The 23,269-nt window shown below is 40.8% G+C and overlaps 1 protein-coding gene across 7 annotated transcripts in view; it reads left to right on the top strand.

Annotated features, from left to right (window-relative positions):
• Window positions 1-23,269, top strand: part of KMT2C (lysine methyltransferase 2C) — a 211,477-nt gene that overhangs the window by 62,202 nt on the left and 126,006 nt on the right. For all 7 annotated transcript variants that reach the window (XM_029077323.2, XM_029077327.2, XM_029077326.2 and 4 more), the window contains exons 3-6: window positions 2,055-2,193; window positions 12,452-12,652; window positions 15,521-15,669; window positions 18,404-18,513. In XM_029077323.2, the coding sequence (XP_028933156.1) occupies window positions 2,055-2,193; window positions 12,452-12,652; window positions 15,521-15,669; window positions 18,404-18,513 (599 nt within the window). The remainder of the gene's footprint in view (window positions 1-2,054; window positions 2,194-12,451; window positions 12,653-15,520; window positions 15,670-18,403; window positions 18,514-23,269) is intronic.

Below are 23,269 nucleotides of genomic sequence, written 5' to 3'. Positions count from 1 at the left end.
CCCTGCTCACAAGGATCTTACAGTCTAGTGTGGGAGACAGACATGAAAATAAATTTCAGATAAGGGATGTGGCAAAGTATGAGGATATGTAAAAAAAAAAATCATATGAGGCTGCGGTTTTTAAGTGGCTAAGGGGTACAGACCCAAGTGTGTATGAGGTGGGATGGGCAAGTACAAAACTGTAGAATTGGCAGTCACTTAGTAGAAGACCAGCCCTCTGTAGAGTCATGATCAAAACCATATTCAAAGGAGAACTCATATCTCCAAAAGATGCTTTTTTCAGGTAAACGTCATCAACATCATCTTAATAGGTTTTGGAATAAAATCTTGGGTTCTGTTTAAAAAAAAAAAGAGTAAATTCTAAACTCTTTAAGAACAGGGATTGTTTCATACTTCTGTATATCCCCCTAGGGCTTAATCCAGTACTCTGCTCCCAGAAGAAACAGTTAATAAAGTTAAAATTAGTTTCAAAGCTGTTTCCTTATAATAGTAACTAGCAGACAGGTGTTCCTGCTTCTCTCCTCTGTGTCACTGCTTCTGCTCTGTAACAGTTTCTTCCCTATTCCCTCCACAACTCAGTCATCTAGGCCTGGTTCTTGCCACTCCTCTTATCACCCAGCTGTCCTAATGTTTCAGACTCCTAGGCCCAGGCTCTCCTCCACTTACCTATCCAGCTTCCTTTTTCTTCTCCCCTTTCCACCCCTCCCTCAGCCCCACACCACTTTATGTTCGAAGCTCATCGTGGGCAGGGAATGGGTGTACCAACTCTGTTATGTTGTCCTCTCCCAAGCACTTAGTACAGGGCTCTGTACACAGTAAGCGCTCAGTAAATACGATTGACTGATGCCGCTTACTCACAACTAGCTGCTGCTTCTACTCTTGTGGTCCAGTCTCTCAGCCAAGTACAGCCTGAAAGCTGTTTCAGCGTATCAGCAGGGTCGGCGGGGACCATATAGACCAAATGCACTATATAAAATATAGCACTTCCTAAAATTTGAAATAATAAATTCATATGTATTTCCCTACACTGCTTCTGGGTGAACCTTCTTTTTCCCCCCAAAATACTTGGCACTTCAGCATATGAGAGATTAGAGAAGTTCTTTGACGGGTTTCTTAAAATGTCCTCATTAAAATTGTATCTCCAAGAGGCCTTCCCTCACTCAGTCCTCATTTGTCCTATTCCTTCTCCTTTCTGCTTAGCACTTGTATGTTTTATTCACCCCACCCTCAGCTCCACAGCATTTATGTACATATCCGTAATTTAATGTCTGCTACCTGCTCTAGACTGTAGCTCCTTGTGGGCAGAGAATCTGCCTCCCAACTCTGTCATAGTGTACTCTCCCAAGCAGTTCTTACAGTGCTCTGCACCCAGTAAGCGCTCAATAAATGATTGATCCTCAGCTCCTTACTGATCGTTTTTAATATAAAAGAAATCCAGGTTCCTCTTAATGGGGACTATGGAAATGCATTTGTCAGATGTCAGATTTAACTTTTTCAAAAACAAAGTTAAAGTTGACCACCTTTTCACAAAGACATCAGAGAGAGTAGATATCTATCCCATTGAATACAGTCAGTGGTACTTTTTGAGTACTTACTATGTGCAGAGCACTGTACTCAGGGCTTGGGAGAGTACAGTACAATGGAGTTGGTAGATAGATTCCGTACCCATAGTGAGCTTACAGTCACGTGGATCAGTGTGTGGGTACTTTCTTTGCATACAGAAAATAAACTGGATGGGAAAAAGTGACCTGAGTAGTTTCAAGATGTTGATAACTTGAAAAATTTTCAGTGTGCTATATTCTTGGTGACTTTTTTTAAAACCTCTCTGCCAGAAAGGGAGAAGTTGGAAGGACTTAGGTTATAAAGATTGTCAGTATAAAAATGCCTACCTGTTCTTAGGAGTTGTGAAAGAATCTTCTTTGGTAATTGTCTCTAAGAACTGTTGCTCTGACAAGTTATGCAAACAGTTGACCAAAGGGATTAGTGATATTTTCAGTGATTTGTTAGAGCCATAAAAATGGATAGTTGAAATCTTTCCTTTGTTATCAAAACAGAAGTCAAAGAACAATCTGCAGAGGAGGATGCCGAAACAGAAGTGGACAGCCACAAACAGCTAACACCCGTTCTTCAACGTTCAGTGTCTGAGGAGTCTGCAAGTTCCACCGCCTCTGTTGGTGTCGAAGCCAAAACCAGGTTAGAGAGAGAGCTGTAAAAGGGATTCATGCAGTGTTTGTGGTTGGGGGAAGGGTCGTGAGGTAAATAATGGCAAAGAGGGTTATGGGAACATTAGCTGGGGATAGAGGATTGGGCTTGAAGCACCGGAGTGTGGGCAGCTGCTAAAATTGAGGCTGTTGCTTAATTAGCTTGGAGGGGGATGGGAAAGCCAGTTTCTTTTAGTTAAACTTTGCTCCCGATTAGCAGACCATGGAAAAACCACCAGAATGTTATTCCTAGCAGAAGATGGTGAACAAATGACAAATGAAAGTTAACTCTGTGTTGAATTTAGAAAGGTTTCCTTACAGGTTTTGGAAAGAACTGTGCTGCAGCAGAACCTGTGTATATGCATTCCACCCAGAGTTCTAAATCAGAATATACAACTGCACTTACGTTACTTTGTATTTACTTCTATTTTAATAATTTTCTAATGACTTTGAGGGTCAGTTATTTTCATATTTCCAGATTTCAGCTAGGTGAAAACCCATCCTATTTTTATTTTTCCACTTTCATTAGGATGCTCTAAACAGTGTTTCCTTTAGACTGCCTTTTTGGCAGATATTTTCATTCAGTTCTGAAAATGTGATTGGTGCTTACAATTGCTGGTTGCATGTTCATAATTTTGATATTTTCAGAGAGTGATCCATTTAATCTGATAAAGGCAGATATAGGAGAAGAGTCTGAGAGTTCCTCCCTATCGTCTTCATTTCATTTAGTAAATGTATTTGCTTTGTGCTCAACTTCTTTGTGTGCTTCCTCTGAGCAATCAATCAATGGTATTGAGTGTTTACTATGTGCAAGCACTGTATTAAGCGCTTGGGAGAGTACAGTCCCACAGAATGAGCGGATACGGTCCCTGCCCATAATGAGCGTACAGTCTAAAGGGGAAGACAGACATTAATATAAATGCATAGGTAATGTATAATATTTGATTTAAATATATGTACATAAGTGCTGTGGGGTTGGGGCAAATATCAAATGTCCAAAGATGATAGGTCCAGGTCCTCCGATGTACTGTGAAAATTAGTTGTAAATTCTTACACATTAAAATGCGGTTGAAATGTTAAAATATCAAAAGTCAAGACGGGAAACCATTGCTGGTTTCTTTATGTTCAAGATATTTGGGGAAAGAATAGGAAACATGGATTAGAAAATACTCAGTCCTGATCATCCTTTTATATTTGGTCTTTCTAATGTTTCCTTTTACCTCTTTTCTCATGGTGAAAATGAATGAAAAGATAATTTAAGCAACTTTGTCTAGAAACTGGTGTGGGAGGTTGTGAAGTAGCACTCTTGTTTTCAAGTGACTAGCTGATCTATATTTAGGGTAAGAAGAGGGATAGTATTAAAGCCTACTGTTTGGTGGAGATATTATTATGAAGCCAGAGGCCCAGGTTATGAATTATTCATTTGTCTGGTTTTATGTTGTACCCTTTTCTCCGAAGCACTTAATGTCATAAAAATAACTTTTAAACAATGACCAAACGATTTTAACATTGTAAAACGTCAAGGGAAATCTTAAACGCTGGGACGAAGGAAAGATAGCGGGTGGGGGGCACGGAGAAAGACCACAGCAGGCACGTAATCAAGAGTCCATCAGGCATGGAACTTCACTCAGCGGCAAATGTGAGGAAAAAGATGGCAGCAGCTTTCCCAAGTGTGGTGAGCTGCAGTGGGGTGACCAAAAAAAGGACAAAATAAACGTACAGGTGTTTTAAAGGTTCAGAGAAGAACAAGTTCCTATGATATGCTAGACCAACCAGCCTGGTATGTGGCAAGAGATCAGTAACTGTCTTCTTCCACTGGCTTTGGGAACGGGGAGGTGCTGAGAGGACTGTATTAGGGAAAATTAAAATTAGGGGTGGCAAATTGAAAATCAAAGTTTAACAAAGAATAACCTTCCTTGTGTACCAGAGTAAAAAGAACTGGCAGTCAAAATTTTTCCAGACATAGATAAAACTCATCATTAGTAGCTTTGTATTGGAAAAACCACTATGCCTATTATTTGACCTTTTTTTCTTTCAGTCTTAATATAGTGTAGATGTTGAATTTTGCGATTTACACCCCAGAGCAAAGACTCCGAGACAGTTGGTGCACGTCAACAAAATGAGTGTGTATGGCTGTGATCAGTTACTCTTGAGTGGTCGGTGATCGGGACTGGATTGACTCTGAAGAGCTCCCTGGGAGTTCCTTAGCATGAAGCTTGAGAGCAGTGAGGCGGATGGTTTGGGGGAAGGAGAGAAGCATCCAAGGGTTCCAGCTTATATTTATGGGTGTGTATCGGGACCCATTCCCCCCGGCCACAGTAATGCAGGATGTAGTCCATCTGGGCAGTTGCTCATTGTTTTTTTCCTGCTGTCCCAGCGGTCAGTCTTTTCTTTGCAATAAGCAGAAGTATAGGTGAAGCTCAGTGGAAAGAGCACGGGCTTTGGAGTCAGGGCTCATGAGTTCTGCCACTTGTCGGCTGTGTGACTGTGGGCAAGTCACTTAACTTCTCTGTGCCTCAGTTCCCTCATCTGTAAAATGGGGATTAAGACTGTGAGCCCCACGTGGGACAACCTGATTCCCCTATGTCTACCCCAGCGCTTAGAACAGTGCTCGGCACATAGTAAGCGCTTAACAAATACCAACATTACCAACATTATTAGGTGACCATTTTTTCATTGTTAGCCTGGGGACAAAAAGTCAGAAGGGATTTTAGGGACTGGGGGAAATTGGAAGAGGTAAGGGTTCACAGGGCTAGTATGTCCAAAACCCCCACCATTTTGATCCTATTCAATCCTGATTAGAAACTCTCAGGTTTTGTCCAAGATAAGAGGGGAGTGAGAGTGAGAGTTCCCTGCGGTTAGCTGTGGGGCTTGTTGTCCATGTCACCACCATCGAGTCTAAACTCTTCAGGTTTTACTAAATTTATGAGATATATTTGCTAATTGCATCTGAAAAACAAAAAATAATAATAATAATGGCATTTGTTAAGCGCTTACTATGTGCAAAGCACTTTTCTAAGTTCTGGGGGGATACAAGGTGATCAGGTTGTCCCATGTGGGGCTCACAGTCTTCACCCCCATTTTACAGATGAGGGAACTGAGGCTTAGAAAAGTTAAGTGACTTGCCCAAAGTAACACAGCTGACAAGTGGAGTTGGGATTAGAACCCATGACCTCTGTCTCTGAAGCCCATGCTCTTTCCATTGAGCCACGCTGTTTCTCTTAAAAAAAAAAAAGACATGAGACGGGCTAGTTCTGTGTAGTCACAGAACTGTTAGCAGCCAACTGGTAATCCAGACTAAGTCTGGTTCAGATAATTGGGGGAAAAAAAACCACTCATTTGCTGTGTGACCTTGGACAAGTCACTAAGCTTTTCTGTGCCTCATCAGTAACACGGAGGTTCAGTACCTGTTCTCGTTCCCTCTTAAACTGTGAGCCCCATTTGGGACACTGACTGTGTCTTACCTGATTATCTTTTCCCCAGGAATCAATCAGTCTACCAATGAAATTTATTGAACATTTACTCACTGAGCATCTAGAGTGTGCAAAACACTATCCTAAAGGTTACTTCTTCCTACTATTTTTTTTTTTTTTTGGACTATCGCACTAATCATTGGTGCTTCCACTAGAGGGCAGGAGGGAAAGGAAGATGAGGAGAGGCTCTGCTATTTGAAAGGCTACTGATGAACCCAAGAATAGAGCTATTTAATAATAATGTTGGTATTTAAGTGCTTACTATGTGCTGGGATAGATGCAGGGTAATCAGATTGGCCCACGTGAGGCTCGCAGTTAATCCCCATTTTACAGATGAGGTAACTGAGGCCCAGAGAAGTTAAGTGACTTCCTCACAGTCACACAGCTGACAAGTGGCAGAGCCGGGATTCCTGACTCCCAAGCCCAGGCTCTTTTCACTGAGCCACGCTGCTTCTCTCTTGGTATGGTGGGATTAGAAACCTGGTCCTCTGACTCTCTGTCCACAAGACCATCCCACCTTGCCCAAGGAAATCCTGTACACGGTGAAGATTTTCATCAACAACAAGATTTGAAGGATCTTACCAAACCGTTTTACATATAGACCACCCTGCCTGAATATGACAACCAAGTAATAATGACAATAATAATTGTGGTATTTAAGTGCTCACTATGTGCCAAGCACTGTACTGAGCACTGGGGGTGGATAAAAGCTAATGAGATTGGCCACACCGGACTATCAAGCTGATGAGATTGGCCACATGTGGCTCACAGTATCAACCCTCATTTTACAGATGAAGTAATGGAGAAGCAGCGTGGCTCAGTGGAAAGAGCACAGGCTTTGGAGTCAGAGGTCATGAGTTCGAATCCCAGCTCTGCCACTTGTCAGCTGTGTGACTGTGGACAAGTCACTTTACTTCTCTGGGCCTCAGTTAACTCATCTGTAAAATGGGGATTAAGACTGTGAGCCCATGTGGGACAACCTGATTCCCCTATGTCTACCCCAGTGCTTAGAACAGTGCTCTGCACATAGTAAGCGCTTAACAAATACCAACATTATTATTATTATTAATGGCGGCACAGAGATGTTAAGTAACTTGTTCAAGGTCACACGGCATACAAGTGGCGGAGCCAGGATTAGAACTCAGGTCCTCTGATTCCCAGGCCTGTGGTCTTTCCATTAGGCCATATAAGAAGGTCATTGTGTCCCTTGAGGGTCTGACATAGGGACATTAAGTGTCATATAAAGCTGTGATCAATCAACCAGTAGTATTTATTGAGCGCTTACTGTGTGCAAAGCACTGTATTAAGGGCTTGGAACCGGACATACAACACAAGCTTACAGTCTAGAGAGAGAAGACTGTAATAATGTCCAATCTTTTATGCGGTTGCAAGATCTGTACTGGCTTCTTGAACAGTTTCATCCAAGTTTCCTCTGAGTCATCAAATGCAAGACAGGGTTACAAAGAGCCAAATCTTGGAACGTAGCCATTTTACCAGTTTTGAAGCAGCGCCTAACACAGACCAGATTCACTGGGTGGAGCCTGAGTGACAAATGGGATGGTAGTCTGAACTCAAAAGGGGTCACTATAAGAAGGGAAGACAAAATAAACAGCTTAAAAAAAAAAAAAAAGAACATCTCAGATGATGTGGTAGTGTTTGCTAGTGGCTTCTAGGAGGTTGGGTGGCACTAAAGAATTTAGGATGCACAAGTAACAGATGCGTGCTATGTAGCACAAGCATGGACAGGTTCTTTGTAGAAATTTGCCCAATTTATATGGTTTCTGGGCGTATTGCCCACAGGGCCTTTAACTCCCACCGTAGCCTCTAGCTGTCACCTCCCCCTCCCAAGTCTCTGCAGTCAATCAATCGCTAATATCTATTGAATATTGTTTAGAGAGTACTGTACTGAACATATGGGAGAGTACAGAATAACACAGGTGGTAGACACATCCCCTGCCCACCAAGAACTCACAGTCTAGAAGGGGACACAGGCGTTCAAATAAATTGTGGAAATATACTTAGGTGTTATGGGGCTGAAGGTGGCTTGAATATTAAGTGCTTAAAGGGGACAGAACCAAGGGTGCGGAAGAGAGAATGTAGGGGAAATAAGGGCTTAGTCAGGGAAAGGGATGATTGCTGCTTTGAAGCTTCAGGCCTCAGAGGCAGGGTTGGAGACAGGCCCAGGCTGGCTATTTCAAATGAGAATTCTGCCCATAAAGACATCCAGTGCTATAGTCTCGTTATGGGCAAGGAGCGTGTTTGCTAATTCTCTCGTGTTGTACTCTCCCAAGCATTTAGTACAGTGCTCTGCAACTAGGTAAGTGATCAGTAAATACCAATGATTTTTATTTATACCAGTCAGGGATCAGATAGCTGAAAAACAGGCCGTCCAGTGTAAAACTAGATGAGTGGCCATCTTAAATAGCAGACAGACCAGCCTAGCATGCAGTAGTGTAGAAAAGTAAATCTACTCAAAGGTTTCAGGAAGATGCATGTTAAAATCTTCACCTCTCAGTCCAGATAGAAGCAACAGGACAGCAAAGGACAACCTTTTCCCATGCACAGTAAAGGACTCCAAGCCCTCTTTTGGTCTTTTCAGCATTTAAGTACATGTAAGGATAAAATTCACCGCCAGAAGCATCTTTTTTAACATGAGGGATTGTTATATGTCGAACCTCTCATTATTTTTTTCCTTGGAGTTTCAATTTAGTCGATCAGTGTTAGGCCACAAAGAGTTTTTCAGAATCCTTAAGTCTTCTTCACCTGAATGATTCTTACTTGACAGTCAATTGTATTTTGATTTGGGCAGATTGATGAAACTACCACTACGAACATGTTAGGATTAAGGTTATTTAGCCCATTATGACTGATGTTTATTCCTCTCCATACTTAGACCGTGGGGCCCTTATAGGACAAGGGACTGTGTCCAACCTGATGATCTAGTATCTACCCTGGGAGTTAGTACAGTGTTTAGCACATAGTGAACATGTAACAAATACCACTATTATTAGTATTATCATTTATTAGTATCATGTGTACTGGATTTGAGCTTTTAGTAGAATGGGACTGTAAAAGGAGGGCTACCGAAGAGCACAGAATCTCAGATTTTATTATAGGAAATAAAGGGATTTACTATAAAGTAAAGTTTGGATTAAGGGGATTAGGAAAACAGATTGAGCAAGTTATAAGCATTTAAGGAGAAAGGAATAATAAAATATGCTGGTACACAGAGCAAGTAAGTATAAACTAAGATCCTGGAACACACGGCAAGTTTACTAGACTATTTTTAAACAACTCAAATCACTCTAAAATAATACTGATGTAATCCTTTCAGGTTCCTGTGGTTTGACTGTTCATGAATTTATCCTCTACATGTTTTTCTCTGGAGGGGGAGGGAAGGGTCCCATCATCTGGGGGACTGACCCCCTACATAGCCCTTTCTGCCAACTCTGGTCCTCGAAGGTCTGGAACTTCTTCACTGACCCCCTACATAGCCCTTTCTGATAACTCTGGTCCTAGATTCAAATCTGGAGCTGGTGCTGGTCCACAGTTCTCAGATATTATCCAGGGTGAGCAAATTCAGTGATTTAGTGGAAGATTGTGGGTACCCTTGAAGATTATCCGTAGTTTCCAGGTGCAGAAGTCACTTTCTCACAGCTAAAGTTCCTTGATAGCATACTAGCTGGCCATTGTTCTCTCTGGTTGTGAAAAATGAATATGATTGTGACAAACTAGACCATAAATACTTTGGGAAACCAGGGAGAGGATACTTGGTGGGGAGACAATTACATCCATCCAAAATCTGAAAGAAAACTTTTGTAAATTGCAAGGATTTCAGGAAAATATTTGGTTTGCCACAACATTTGAAGACTGCTTTTAGGTTGTCCTGCAGGGATTTTTTCTGTGGAGGCACTTTCTTTGACTTGCTCCTTAAATGCCTTTTTCTAAGCTGTTAATCATTCTTGAGGTTCTCCTCTGGGCTTCATCAAGCTCTTCACATTAGCTCTTCACATGCCTATTTAAGTATTGAGCCCTAACTAGAGAAAGTCAGGCTTCAGGAAATTAGATAAGTGGACGTAACATTTTTTTGGTTTGGTTTGTCAAATATCAATTTCAAAATGTATATTTCTAGTGGAGAGAAGCCTGAAATGAATAATGGCAAAAGAGCCACAGGAAAAAGAACCTAAAAGAAATTGGAATTGAGTGTGAAAAACATGACATCTCTACATGGAAAATCCCCCTCAATATGTTCGTTATTGAACTTCGCTTCCTTTCCAAATCCATTCTTCCTAACTCTCCCAATACAGCCAGTGCCACTGTCTTTCTTGGTTCTGAAGCCTGCACCTTTGGCATTATCCTTGACTCCTTACTCTTTCGACTCTCTCATTCAGGCCATTACTAATTCCAGCCATTTTTTTCCTCCATACTCTATACCACCCCTGTGCTGTTCCAGGGGCTTGTTTTTTCCCAGCCTCTTCCCTGGTTTCACCCTCTGCAGCCACTTCTCTTTCCAGCCCAGTTTTCACTCTGCTCTCGAGATCGTTTTTCTTAAAATGTCATTCTGCACACTCCTCAAAGATTCAGTGGTTACCCATTCCAGTCTACAGCAAGCACAAACTCCTGATTTTATGGTACGCCACCATTTTCCTCCCTCTTACCCATCAGTTCTTTTTTTCCACCACAGCCCAGCTCCCACTCTGTTCCTTCCAAGGTAAACCTTCTTACTAGGCCTGGTTCTCAAATTTCCCATCACCAACCTCTTTTTCAAGCCCTGCGTCCTACCTGGATCTCCCTCCCCCTTCAAATCTATTGAGTCCTAGCTCTCCACCTTTAAAGCCCTTTTGAAATTCCACCTCCTCCAAGAGGCTCTCCTAATTGATTTTTTTCTTCTCCTTAGACGGAGTATTCCTAAAGCTACTTCAGGACTTACGTGCTCCCATCCACTAATAGTACTTGTTTATATATTGATTTACATTTACTACTAATCAAGCCCTTATGTGTTTACTTATCTGTCTTCCTATTTTCTTCTTCCAATCTATAAACTGTTTTATGCCTCTCCCATTAGACTAGAACCTCCCCGAGAGCAGGGACCTTATCTTTTACCTCTGTTGTACTTTTCCAAGCATTAAGTACAATGCACTGTTCCCATCTGTTCAAGAAAACTTATATAATGGTTGATAGGACAGAAGAGGCCTTGGTATTCTTGTTGGAAATGACTACTAATAAGCGCTTGCAATGAGTGTGTGAAGGAGTGGGGAGGGAAGCAACGATATTAATTGGCATGTCCCATGCCCACAGCCGACACACTGTCTAAAAGGGAAGCTTTGCAGGCGCGAGATCAGGCACACGGGGAGAATTGGGCAAAAATAACAAGCAAAAAAGTAATATGATTAGCAGAAATTTATTGCCGGGGAGGGACTAACTAGTCCTTAAGCGCGTCACTTCCTGCAGCAGGGCTGTCCTCGGGCCAAACTGTTACCATTTCCTCAGTGTTTTCAGTGTTGGCACGGAGGCTCCAGAAACAGGAGACATAATACTAATAATGATGGTGTATGTTAAGCGTTTACTTTGTGCCAAGCACTGTTCTAAGCACTGGGGTAGATGCAAGGTAATCAGGTTATCCCATCTGGGTTTCACAGTCTTAATCCCCGTTTTACAGATGAGGCACAGAGAAGTTAAGTGACTTGCCCAAGGTTACCCAGCAGTTAAGTGGCAGAGCCAGGATTAGAACCCAGACATAACTTATAAAAGCTTCACATAAAATGGTGAGACCCAGAGGATTGTGATTCTATAGAGTCATCCAAGTACAGTTACCTAGAATTGTTGGCAAGAAATGCCCAAGAAAGGGAAAACTTAAGAAATAGAGAAAATGCCCCTTGCGCAGTACTATAATGTGAACTTAGAGGAAAGTGGAAGCAGAGCCATCAGTTGAGACATTAAACATTGGTTTGGGCATTTATTTGATGGACCCAGAAATTCCTCTTTGGTGCAGAATGCTGCAGGTATGCCACTAAACTTCTTGCCATTTCTAAGTCAGTGTGGTATAAAGTTATGAGTTCTAAAGGAACATTGACATTCTGACCAATTTGCCCTATTAAGGTTTTCTGAAACTATAGATTGACTACACAAACACATGTTCTCCCTCCTCCTTAAACTGTGACCCCAGTGGGACAAGCCCTTTGTCCGACCTGATAAACCAGCACTTAGAACAGTGCTTGACACACAGTAAGTGCCTAACAAATACCCCAATAATAAATATTTCCGATAATATAAAGAACTCTGGTGTATAAGGGTTGGCAATGATTACTTCTCCCTGGTACTCTTCCCCTTACTTCACCAGAGTTGTTTATTTTTGATTTATTGTTTGTTTATATACACTTTTGGACAAGAATAAGAGTTTCCTTTGAAGTAAGAAATTTTGCACATACAAATAATTTACAAACTTTTATTCTGCTTATTTTAGCCCAGATGTGGAAAAACACAGCTGCAATTATCACCTATTGAATTGTTTAAAATGTATGTGGCTTATTTATTGGACTGACTTGTTGTTTAAAATGTATGCAGCTTATTTATTGGACTGACTACCTAAAGGTAAAACTTTCATCTTTAAAAAAGGGTTTTAGCTCTGGAGTGGAAAAGATATTCCATTTGCTTCTTCATGTACTTTTGCCTGGACACTTTAAGGCACTGCAATCCTGTAGTTTTATATTTTTCAAAGTAGTGAAATAAATCTACTTTTTCCCCCTCTTTTTCTCTCTCGTCTTCATTTCTGAACAGTGAACAACTCTGTGCTTTTTGTTACTGTGGTGAACGAAGCTCATTAGGACAGGGAGAATTGAAACAATTTAGTCCAACACCAGGATTTATCACCCCATGGAAAAATCACCCTCTGAACAAGAAGGATAGCAGTGACAGCAGCGACGGAGCCTATGAGAGAATTCAAAACTCAGTGCCACGCAAACAAAGAGGACAGAGAAAGTAAGTTTCTAAAATGTTCAAAATGTGGAAGAACCAGTGTTGATGACATGTTGTTATTCAGATGAATTGTAAGTTATTCAGAGAACCTTAGCGTGTAGCAGTATACAACTGTTTTTGAGAAAATTAAGGCTATGTTGTACTACTAGGAACAGCAAAAGTTCCTAGAAGTAATTGAAATTATTCATTAAAAAACATCAGAGATGAGAGCATTAAACGAGGAGCACCATCGCTCCAGTATGGTATCAATGGGAAGAGATTAGAAAGCCTCTTTCCTCCAAATTTGTCATGTAATTGAGACCAGAAATACCCCCTTTTGCTATAACCAAGAAATTCTTTTGGTTATAACTATAGAGTTGGTCACCTTGCTCTGTTTGACAGCTTTACTGGGCAGAAAAATAATTGGAGGGTCCTTTGACTTTGGACATTGTGTATGTCGTCCCATGTTCGTCGTCTCCTGACTCCCTTCTCTTCCCCCCATTCGTAACCATTGCCTGGCTAGCCACTTTCTCCTCCCATCCTTTCTGGCCTTTTCCCCAGTGGCTTTCCTCACCTACTAGTTTATCCCTCCACCCCTTATCCTCGGTCACCCCTGACTTCATTACTCACTTGTCCCTACTTTTCACCACAGCTCCCTTGAGATTGGAGCCCTGTGTGGAGAGGTGGGCTGAGGTCAGGATGAACTGGAGGATGTAGAGATGGGCATGGGTCAGTTTGGTTCCTCATTAAGTGTTTTTATGCTTATGAGCAGGCATTTAAATTTACAAAATTCTTCTATTTATTCATTGACTTGACTGAAAGTCTATAATCCAAAATGTTTTCTCACAGTCATTATACCTTTTCTTGCAGCAGAGCCATTTTGCCCATAATATGTGGATTTAGCCCCCCCTCCCTCCCCACTGCCTGATTAGATGAGGTTTCTGTAGCCTATGGGAAAGTGCAAAATTAATTTAGCTTGGAACAACTAACCAGCTCTGTCCCTTGAGGGTGATGATGTAATCATCCCAAGTGCCATGTTGGCCAAAGTCCAAGTTTAAGTACTAAAGCATTGTTGTGTTGGAGTTATCTGATTGGTTCCCAGCTTTGGCATACTGCCAAAGACATGAAGAAGTGAAGTAGGAAATGAAACAATAACAAAGAAAGGCAGCACTTTAAAGGGATTTAAGGTGGAATATTTTAAGGAAGCTTCAAATATCCAAAAAAAAAGATGCTTTCAAACTTGTAGCCATTTTTATAGTTAACTTTATACCTTTCGTTTGTTGAGTCTAGCTTTTCGGTAATGACGAGCTTGAGGGTGAATAATCTCAGTATTCAATAAGAGCTAATGTCAAGAGGCCAGTAATTTTATCCATTATAACGTAATGTCCCAAATGGGCTGGAAACAAATAAAAATTCAGTAGCTCAGATTTCTTTATAATTTGATAAGAATGTGACTCTATGAATCCAAATTCCAAAGAGTTGCAGTTTATTTTTAGTGTTTATATTGAACATCATACTTTTTTTTTAACCCTTCCTCCTGCCATTGTTCTCTGTTCATGCCTTTTCGGGGGAGGGCAGGCTTGTTGCAACTGGCTTTTGTGGCTGGCGTTGTTTGTTCATCTCTGTGGCCTCTAGTTACGTGATCCTACCTGGCATTTTGAATCCATGACTTGGCTCTATAAATGAGGGTTAGTAAGCAATTCTTTAAATTTGTATTTTTCTAATAAAATGATGCAAGAATCTGTAATGGAGACGACAGATTTGGAGGAATGCTTTTACTCCTAACTTAGATATATGTTAAATGCTATTTTAAAAAATTGGTCCTGAAGCACAAGTTGTGAAAAAGATCATGAATTTGATGTTACTTGGATTTTTTTTTTGTAATTTTGCACGTAGGTCTGCTTGGTAAATGATAATCAGTTTCACTTATGAAAGTAGAAAGTTCATGGCATTAGGCAAAAAGACATTTGGGATTTTGGCATTTGTGCCGGTTTCCAAGTATAATGAGTCATGGTAAATGCCTAGCATATATGGTAAATGCCCCTCAAACAAACTGTCCTGTGGATTATGAATTGGTAGTTATTGATGGGCCTCTAAAATCAGAGTTTAGATAGATAATTAGTTTACAGGAGTTCCAAAGATATGGGGAAAATATTTTATTTTTAGCTGTTATGGATTTCCCCAAGCTTGACTAGAAATGTATTAGTATTCTTTATGTGACTAAAATGGATTAGAGGAATGGATAAGAGTTTGGTTATAATAGGATCCTGGTATCTGCACCAGGTTACCCATTTTTGTACCATATTCCTGCCCTCTCCTATTCACCCTTTCCCTCCCCTTTGATGTACTGTTTGCTATTGCAACTTACTTCTGGCAAATAGGGTAAGATTCCCCCCTGAGAATATTTTCAGTCCTACACCGTGGACCAGCTGTCGAGGTCTGTAGGAAAAGGCCATAGGAAAGCTGCAGCTGACACACTCCTCTCCCTTCACACTCTGTTGTGAGATTTCCTTTTTCCTCAGAGAAATAGCTGTTCTCTACATGAAATTCAACTGCCTTTTCTTGTCTAACAGTCATCATTTAGAGAGCTAGCAAATTAAGTTTTTTTCTTGTTTGTGTCGCTTTTGATTACGAAGTGTATTGCGTGAACATATGAGCGGGGCCGCAAAGACTAATACCCACAGGATACAATTACCTATGGTTTTGCACTGAAATGTATTGGTTCTTCTGATTTCTGAATGCAGTATATTACAGTGTGTGGTGGAGTAAAATATTCTGAAAGTCTAATTCTTCGTAGTTATTGAAACACTGAATTACGTGTATTGCTTTTGAAGGGGGGATGGAGGGGGGGAGAATCACAACCCTCAACCACCCCCATTTTTTTCATCCCAGAGAGAGATCTCCTCGACAGAGCATAGCATCATGCACAAGTGTGAGCACCCAAACTGCTTCTGACGATCAGGCTGGTAAATTGTGGGATGAGCTCAGTCTGGTTGGCCTTCCAGATGGCATTGATGTCCAAGCCTTATTTGAACCCACAGGTAGGAACAAGTTTCTTCTGTAGAATTTACCACACTTTAATGGAAGCTCATAATGGTGTGTCATTTCTTGTAGGCTTACCCAACATTCCATCCATATGAGATTATTTTGCTCACATTATATTTAACATTGTGTTTTATTTCTTTGTATTTAGCCCAAAAGTATAACTCCCGAAATTTCCCAGATCCCAGATTTTAAGTGTACGTTGGTGACAGAGAGGGTGACCTATAGTATTAAAAATTCTTTGAAAATCAATTTAACAACAGACCTTAGATGATACCTTCTGTCTCTGAAGTGTAAATGATCTCAAGTATCATTATAAATTCAGAACTATGTATGCTAGACTTTGGAGAAAGTTAAATATTCCTGCTTAAGTCAGGTGAAATCATTGTTATATTGAGATATACTGTTATTGAGTTTCTCAGCACTGTAAAAGCAGAAAACTTATATTTGGTAATTTGTTTTTCAAGGGCAAAAGCATTTTAATGCTGCCACTAAATTAGACCAGTCAGTATTTAATGACTTAGTTTTTCATCTCGGCTTAGAGAATTGCCTTATAAGTAAGATTTGCTTAGTAGATTCCTATAAGATCAAAGCACCAAGTTGTAGTTTCCAAATATTTTGTATGGTGTCCAGTGGGAGGAAAAGTCAGTTCTGATTTGTCAGAAGGAAAAAGAGAACATTTTCTGAATAAGATGACTGTAAAGTTTCAAGTAAAAGTAATTTGTGTTTAAAACAGTGTCCTAATAGATGCAACTACATATCGATGCTACTTTAAAAAAAAAAGTTGCAGTGTGTTTAAAGAAAATCCATTAAAAAATCAGATTTTTACCCAATGTAGCTATTAGGCCTAGCTGCTTCTGATGTCATTCACCTTGAGTTTGGCTGGGAGGTCTGGGTCAGTGAAAAGCTCTGACTGCCCACTCTCATATCATAGAGGACTTGAGAAGCTTCATTGCTTGAGAGTTTGGCAACATAAAGAATTTAATAGCTTACAGTCCTCTATACTGAAAGCTCCTTGTCAGGGATCATGTCTACCAATTCTATTGTATGATATTCTCTGAAACACTTAGTACGGTGCTCTACCCACAGTAAGCTCTCAAGGAAAGACCATTGATGGATGAATCGATTGATAGTTCACCTTGGAGGCTATGCATATGGTTTGTGGGTGAAATGAGAAGTGCGGAACTGAGTATGTGCATGCGTAAGGAAGAGGTGTGGTGACACCTTACATGACCATTTCTGTGAGAGAGAGGGCTGAACGCACATCTCTGTGACTCGACGTTTTGGGGGTCAGAAGTGTAGAGGGATGGGCAGTGTACTGCGAGTACCTACACTACACGAAATTAAAATTAAACCAGTTTTTTTCGAAGAACCCAAGCGCGCTATGGACGTTGAAACTTTTGAGTTGCCTCTCATCTGGAAAAGGAGAGCTAAACATTCTGAACATCTCAGCAACCCCTGCCTTGAGTTTCCAACTTCTCCTTGCTCAATTTAGCCTTTGATCTTACCTCCAGAAATCGGGCTCCATTAATAATAATGTTGGTATTTGTTAAGCGCTTACTACGTGCAGAGCACTGTTCTAAGCTTTGGGGGATACAGGGTGATCAGGTTGTCCCAAGTGGGGCTCACAGTCTTCATCCCCATTTTACAAATGAGGTAACTGAGGCCCAGAGAAGTGAAGTGACTTGCCCACAGTCACACAGCTGACAAGTGACAGAGTTGGGATTTGAACCCATGTCCTCTGACGCCCAAGCCTGGGCTCTTTTCACTGAGCCACGGTGCTTCCCATTAAACCAGATAAAGGATGTAGGAGCCTGATGTAAAAAGCTTCCCACCCCATTAGGGACTGGTGGTTTCAGGAGGTCATGGGTGGTATACAGCGGTGATGTGCAACTTTGTAAATACCAGACTGCATTCCTAATCACGACCCAGAGTCTACAAAATCGCAACTAAGGCTTTAGAGAAGGAACTTGCTCAATTTGCACTATAAATACCTACCAAGTTTATTAATAACCTTTTTTAGCTGAAAATTTGTGGACTCTGTTAAATAAAATTCAGCTATTTTAACTTGTGTTTTCATTAGTGTATAAATGATGAAGTTTTCTCGATGTGAAAACAGATTTTATATTGAAAAACAGAACATTAATGAGCGGGGTGGGTTTTAAGATGTTGTAATAAGTTTTGATTTTTTCTTAGTAAGTTTGATCACGGAAATGGATATTCAGTTGAAGATACCGCAGATTCTGTTTTGTGGGATGCGAAAAAACTTTTGAGTTCACCTTGATCAGTCAACCGGTGGTATTTGTCGACCACTTGCTGGATGCCGGGCACTGTACTAAGCACTTAGGAGAGTTAGAAGGCAGGATCCCTTCCCACAAGGAGCTTACATCGTAGAGGGGGAGACAGATGTTAAAATAAATTCCAGATATGTACCTAAGTTCTTCGAGGCTGAGGGTGGGGTAAATATCAAGTGTTTAAAGGAATCAGATCAAGTACATAGGTGATGGAGGAGAGAGGCATAGGTTGAATAGGTTGGGGTGAATTTACATTCCTAATGCATTATAAAATAACTGGCTATAGATCTACACCTAGATCGAAAACCTGTTCTTATAGATATTATTTTATGTATTTCTATGTACATGCCCTAATACCCATATTTGCACGTAAGGAATTTTATATGTCCCATTTTAAACAAAAGTTGAAAACAGTCTCCTTTTTAATATGCTGTTGTAGGTCACTGTTGGGCTCATCGCCGCTGTGCGGAGTGGTCGCTGGGAGTATGCCAGACCGAAGAGCAGGTATCGGTGAACGTGGACAAAGCTGTTGTCTCAGGGAGCACAGAAGTAAGTGGAAGAAATCCAGCCAAAAGTTGTTTGATTTTGAAATACTGGGCCTGACAGGACCAGTAAGTTAGGAACTAGCCTGTTCACCCTTTGGAGCAAAACCCACGGGAATACCAGTGGTTATTAGATAACCACTTTAGGTCACGAATAAGTGTCCTGACTGTCAGACAGATTGAATGCAGATGCCTCATTTTCTCCTCAGATGACTACTTGCTTAACCACTTGGATTTGAGCAACAAATTGAAAGGACATTTTGAAGTAAAAATCTGTATCACACCAAGATTCAGCTCTTTCCATAACAAGAGCGCACTCAGTCCATATGGCTATTCTTTTAGTGAGAATGATTCAGAGGGGAATTCAAATGAGAGAGATGAAATCTGGCAGATCTTAGTATATTCAGTGTGGCCTGGCCCCTTTTAGTATTTTAGAAGTGGATTAAAATGTCTCTTTTTAGGGAAGTTGGCAGTTTAGTGTTTCTTTTTGGCATCATGTCAAGATAGTGTCATTGCACACAGTCTGCCTTCTTTTAAAGCCTTCATTGTGGTTTTCACATAATTTTTAAATGAGCATCGAAATAAATGCAATTATTATCCCAAATCTATAAAGGCAGCAGACTTCTTGCAATGAAGCAACTTTTACTACCAATAAACTGGCTCGGTTTTAAAGGCGACAGAGAGGAGCATAACAGGAGTATATTAAGACTACGGTGTGACTTTATAGGTTGGCAGCGGCTGTAGTGATTATTGATAGAGCTTTTGAAAATTGTAGGCGTGGCTTTCTTGTGCCTTCTAGACCAAAGATTATTATCCAAATAATCCATTCCATCAGTACAGCCTCTATTTAATTGTTTGTTTAACTCTCAAATGGTTAACTAATTTGCATGTGTGAAGCCTTCCTTCAAAATAAATGAAAAATAAATGCTTGTTTGGGACTATGGGCATGTGTATTAGTTCAAAGCATTTTGCTTGAGACCTGATGTGCGGTTCCCAACCTGTTATGTAATTCTGGCTGACACCACATCTCCAAGAGTGCCTCAGTTATTTGATCATTTTAGTTGGGGGGCCACGTGGGATGAGGGAAATTGGGGTGAAAGATTATGTAGTGGCAGGGCGGGGCTGACATTTCCAGCTTCTCAGAACTTTTGGTGGTTAGGCAAAAACAGTTTAAAGGGCTGAGGGTTACTCTCTCCCCAGGCCAACTCACTCTGTTGTGTGTTGATGGTCTGGGGCATTGAATGGATGAAGGAATGGCAGAACCATTTTGATTTGACTGCTAGCTTGAGCACCCTGAGCTCCCCTCACATGCTTTTTTCAATGACACACTGGAGCGGTATAGATCTAAAATAACCAAATCACTCTCTTACTTAGATCGCCAAACTTTAACAACTTGTCAAGGGAAAACTTGGAAGTCTCCTCCACTTGTTTTTTCTTTTTAATGGCATTTGTAAAATGCTTTGTGCTGGATACTATACCGAGCACTGGAATAGATAAATGCCAGTCATGTTGGACACAGTCCACACAGAGCTCAGTGTCGTAATCCCCATTTTACAGACGAGGTAATTGAGGCATAGAGGAGTAATACGACTTGACCAAGGTCACCCAGCAGACAAGTGGCAGAGCCAGGATTAGAACCCAGGTCCTTCTGACTCCTGGGCCCCTGCTGTATGCACCAGGCTACGATGCTTCTCACCAGGCCATGCTGCAACCCGTTTTATGGACGGTGCACTTGAATCCTGTGCACAATATGAAGTAAGTCAAGCACAATACTTATTTTCCTATTGTATTTACTTTTGGCATAGTCCGGGCTTTGCTAGAGTAATGCTAGGATTTATTTTCACTAATAAGCAGTAGGCCTAATCCAGTTGCTATATATGGAGTGCACTGGAGCGGTGATTTACTAAATGCTACTCAAGTGGTTTGAATCGCTGCAAATGAAATAGCCACTAAGCAGGTATTTTTCTTCCCGAAGCCTCTCTAATCACAGCTTTGTAATTAAAACTAATTAAAGGCTTAAGTTTGCTAAACAGTACAATTAGAACTTCTTCAAAGTAGAGGTTTAAGTTGTGGACACTATCAGAGGCCCAGGAAAAGAAGAGAGAGTTCAGTTTTTCCTCAGTAACATTGGTCAAGGAGACCAAACCCAGAGGGCTCTGAAGATCCCGGGTGGACAAGTGGTAGCCATCAGAAGGACAAGATCCTTCTCCTCCTGCTTGCCTCTTCCTAGGTTTGTGCATGCTCTTGTGCTGGGTGTATAGGTGCTTCAGGCAGTTGTATTTCTTGATCGCTTAGTGTGTGCAGAGCCCCATACTAAGTGCTTGGGAAAGTACAATATAACAAACTGACATTCCCTGCCTACAAGAAGGTTACAATCTAAAAGGGGGCACTTACTGAAGGAGTTCTGTGGTTTCCACCATCGTGGTCTAGTATGATTCAGTGCAGGCCTTGTCAATTGCGTGCTAATGGAGACCAACAGGCATGGATAATTTCAGGGTTCGGCCTACCTCACCCAGAATTGCACACTGCAGAAAGGTCACCTTTCAAAGGAGTTGCAGCGCCTTAAATTGGCATATATGTGGTTCAGGCTTGTCTTTGAGGTCCTCTCCAGATTTCCTTGTCTTCAACATATTGTATTTCAGCTTTCCCCAGAGTCCCCCAAATAATACCAGTTTTTTCCACTTGTTAGAACACTAATCAATCATATTTATTGAATGCTTTCTGTGTGCAGAGCACCATACCAAATGCTTGGGAGAGTAGGACATAGCAGAGTCGTTAGGTGTTCTGCCTACAAGGAACTTCCAGTAGAGAGGGGAGACGGACATTAATATAAGCAAATAAATTACAGATACATTGAAGTGAATCAGGATCCCAAAGTAACTTTACATGGTTTGGGGTTGTCCCAAGTTTGAGGGCCAATGATAGGAGGGTTGGAGGGGAGGATCAGCATTCTAAATTTATTTCCCTCCACATTTATTCCTTTCCCATTCTAGATGTATGGCTGCCATGTGGTTGGAAGCTTGAAGGGGAAATGTTTTTTGCTGCTGTGTTGATGGTTGCTGAAGTGAATGTTCCATTGAGAATGCTCATTCATTCAGCAGTATTTACTAAGCACCTACATGCAGAGCACTGTACTGCACACTCGGGGAACAGTTGTATAAATAGAAGACAGAATCCCTGCCCTTAAGAAACTTGACACCCAGGCTCTATCCACTAGGTCATGCTGCTTCTCAACTGAGGCATTTTTTAAAAATTGCCTCACCATTCTGAGAGGAGGCAAAGAGAGTGGGCCACAGCCTAACTCTAAGGTCATCACTTGTCTTATGGTGCTAGGATTGGCTACCATTTCTGCCACGTACCCAAAACTAATGAGACGGTGTTTCTCAATCGTATTTCTTCCCAAAATCCCACCTGTAAACCCAACACCATCTCTTTAAAGTTACGTTTGCTTCCTGTTCCAAAGAAACTCTTTATTACCTTCGTTCAGAATGGAAAACACATGGTCTTTTGACTAATAATTTGCCCTGTATTAGATGCAGCCATTGAAGAAAAGTATCTGAATGCTGCTTCCTGGTTTAAACCTAACTCCCATCCTTATTTACTAGACTTCATTATTCAGCTAATAATAATTAGTGTAATTTCCCAAACCTTCAGTGTTTTGTTGCATCAGGTAACTCGGTTCTCCTAAGATTTTGCTTAGCTCATTTGAAAACTTCCTTAGGGAAATTGGGTGGGTTTATTGCTCGTTAGGCCAATATGCCAAGCCACATTGTTGTGCTTCAGGAAGCTTAGAATGACTAAGGATAATGGAGTTTGTTTCAATTTACATTTATTTTTTAGCAGGTAGAGGTGCATGATATCAGCCTTCAGGAATATCTGTCCCAGCACATTTTGGACATTTCATTCTGGATGTACCAGATGTTTTTACCACTCTGGTTTCTTTAAGTAAAAATGTTATTTTTTTTTCCTATTTGAGAGGAGACGTAGATCAGATATAATGTTTGGCAACCAAACCTTAGTAATTTCTGTTGCAGTTCAACCCAGGGAATGGTCTTGACCAGCCATATGTGATGGCATCCAAGAACCACATCTTCTGTCATCTGGCCAAGTGTTTTATTTCTTTATTATTTGCAGTTTTTAATTACTGTACAGACTCTTTGTTTATGAAAATAATCATTGTGAAAGGGCTTGGAAAAGGGGAATACAAATTGAGGATATTATTATAGTTGTCTTGGAAGTAAGTTGATTTCCCCTAGTGGTTGTGTCTCTTTCCATTTAGCAGATTGGGTCATTTGGGTCCCCCACCCCCTCTCAATGTGCCTCCATCCCCACTGTTTATTTTGAAGTTAATAAAATCATTTCTATGTTTTGTTAATGTCCTGTAGTCTACAATTAGGTCAACTCTGAGAGTGCTGTTGTAATGGCTTCCATAGCTATGGTAGATCCTTTTAAAAATAATGCAGAGATTCATTTTGCCAGAATAAAAGGCACCAGGTAGAAATGCATCTAAAAACTTCAAAGCTACCTGGAAACAGGAGGTGCAAGCAAATGAAAACAGTTCAAAAATCACAACTTTCTAACTAGTAGTTGCTTATCCCTATTCTTTTGACTTTCTTTGAATAGAGGTTTTCAACATTTGCACCTATTCTTCCGCATTTTAGGATATAGACACTGATAAATAAGCTATGTGACGAGTTTTGGCATCCAGACTCTCGCTTATTGTCTTATTGTGAACAATCTTTTTTTTTAGTGGTTCATGAACC

The sequence above is a fragment of the Ornithorhynchus anatinus genome, chromosome 13, assembly GCF_004115215.2.
Source record: "Ornithorhynchus anatinus isolate Pmale09 chromosome 13, mOrnAna1.pri.v4, whole genome shotgun sequence".
Lineage (NCBI taxonomy): Eukaryota > Metazoa > Chordata > Mammalia > Monotremata > Ornithorhynchidae > Ornithorhynchus > Ornithorhynchus anatinus.
The sequence above is the reverse complement of the archived record's forward strand: the minus strand, read 5'-3'. Positions and strand labels throughout refer to the sequence as shown.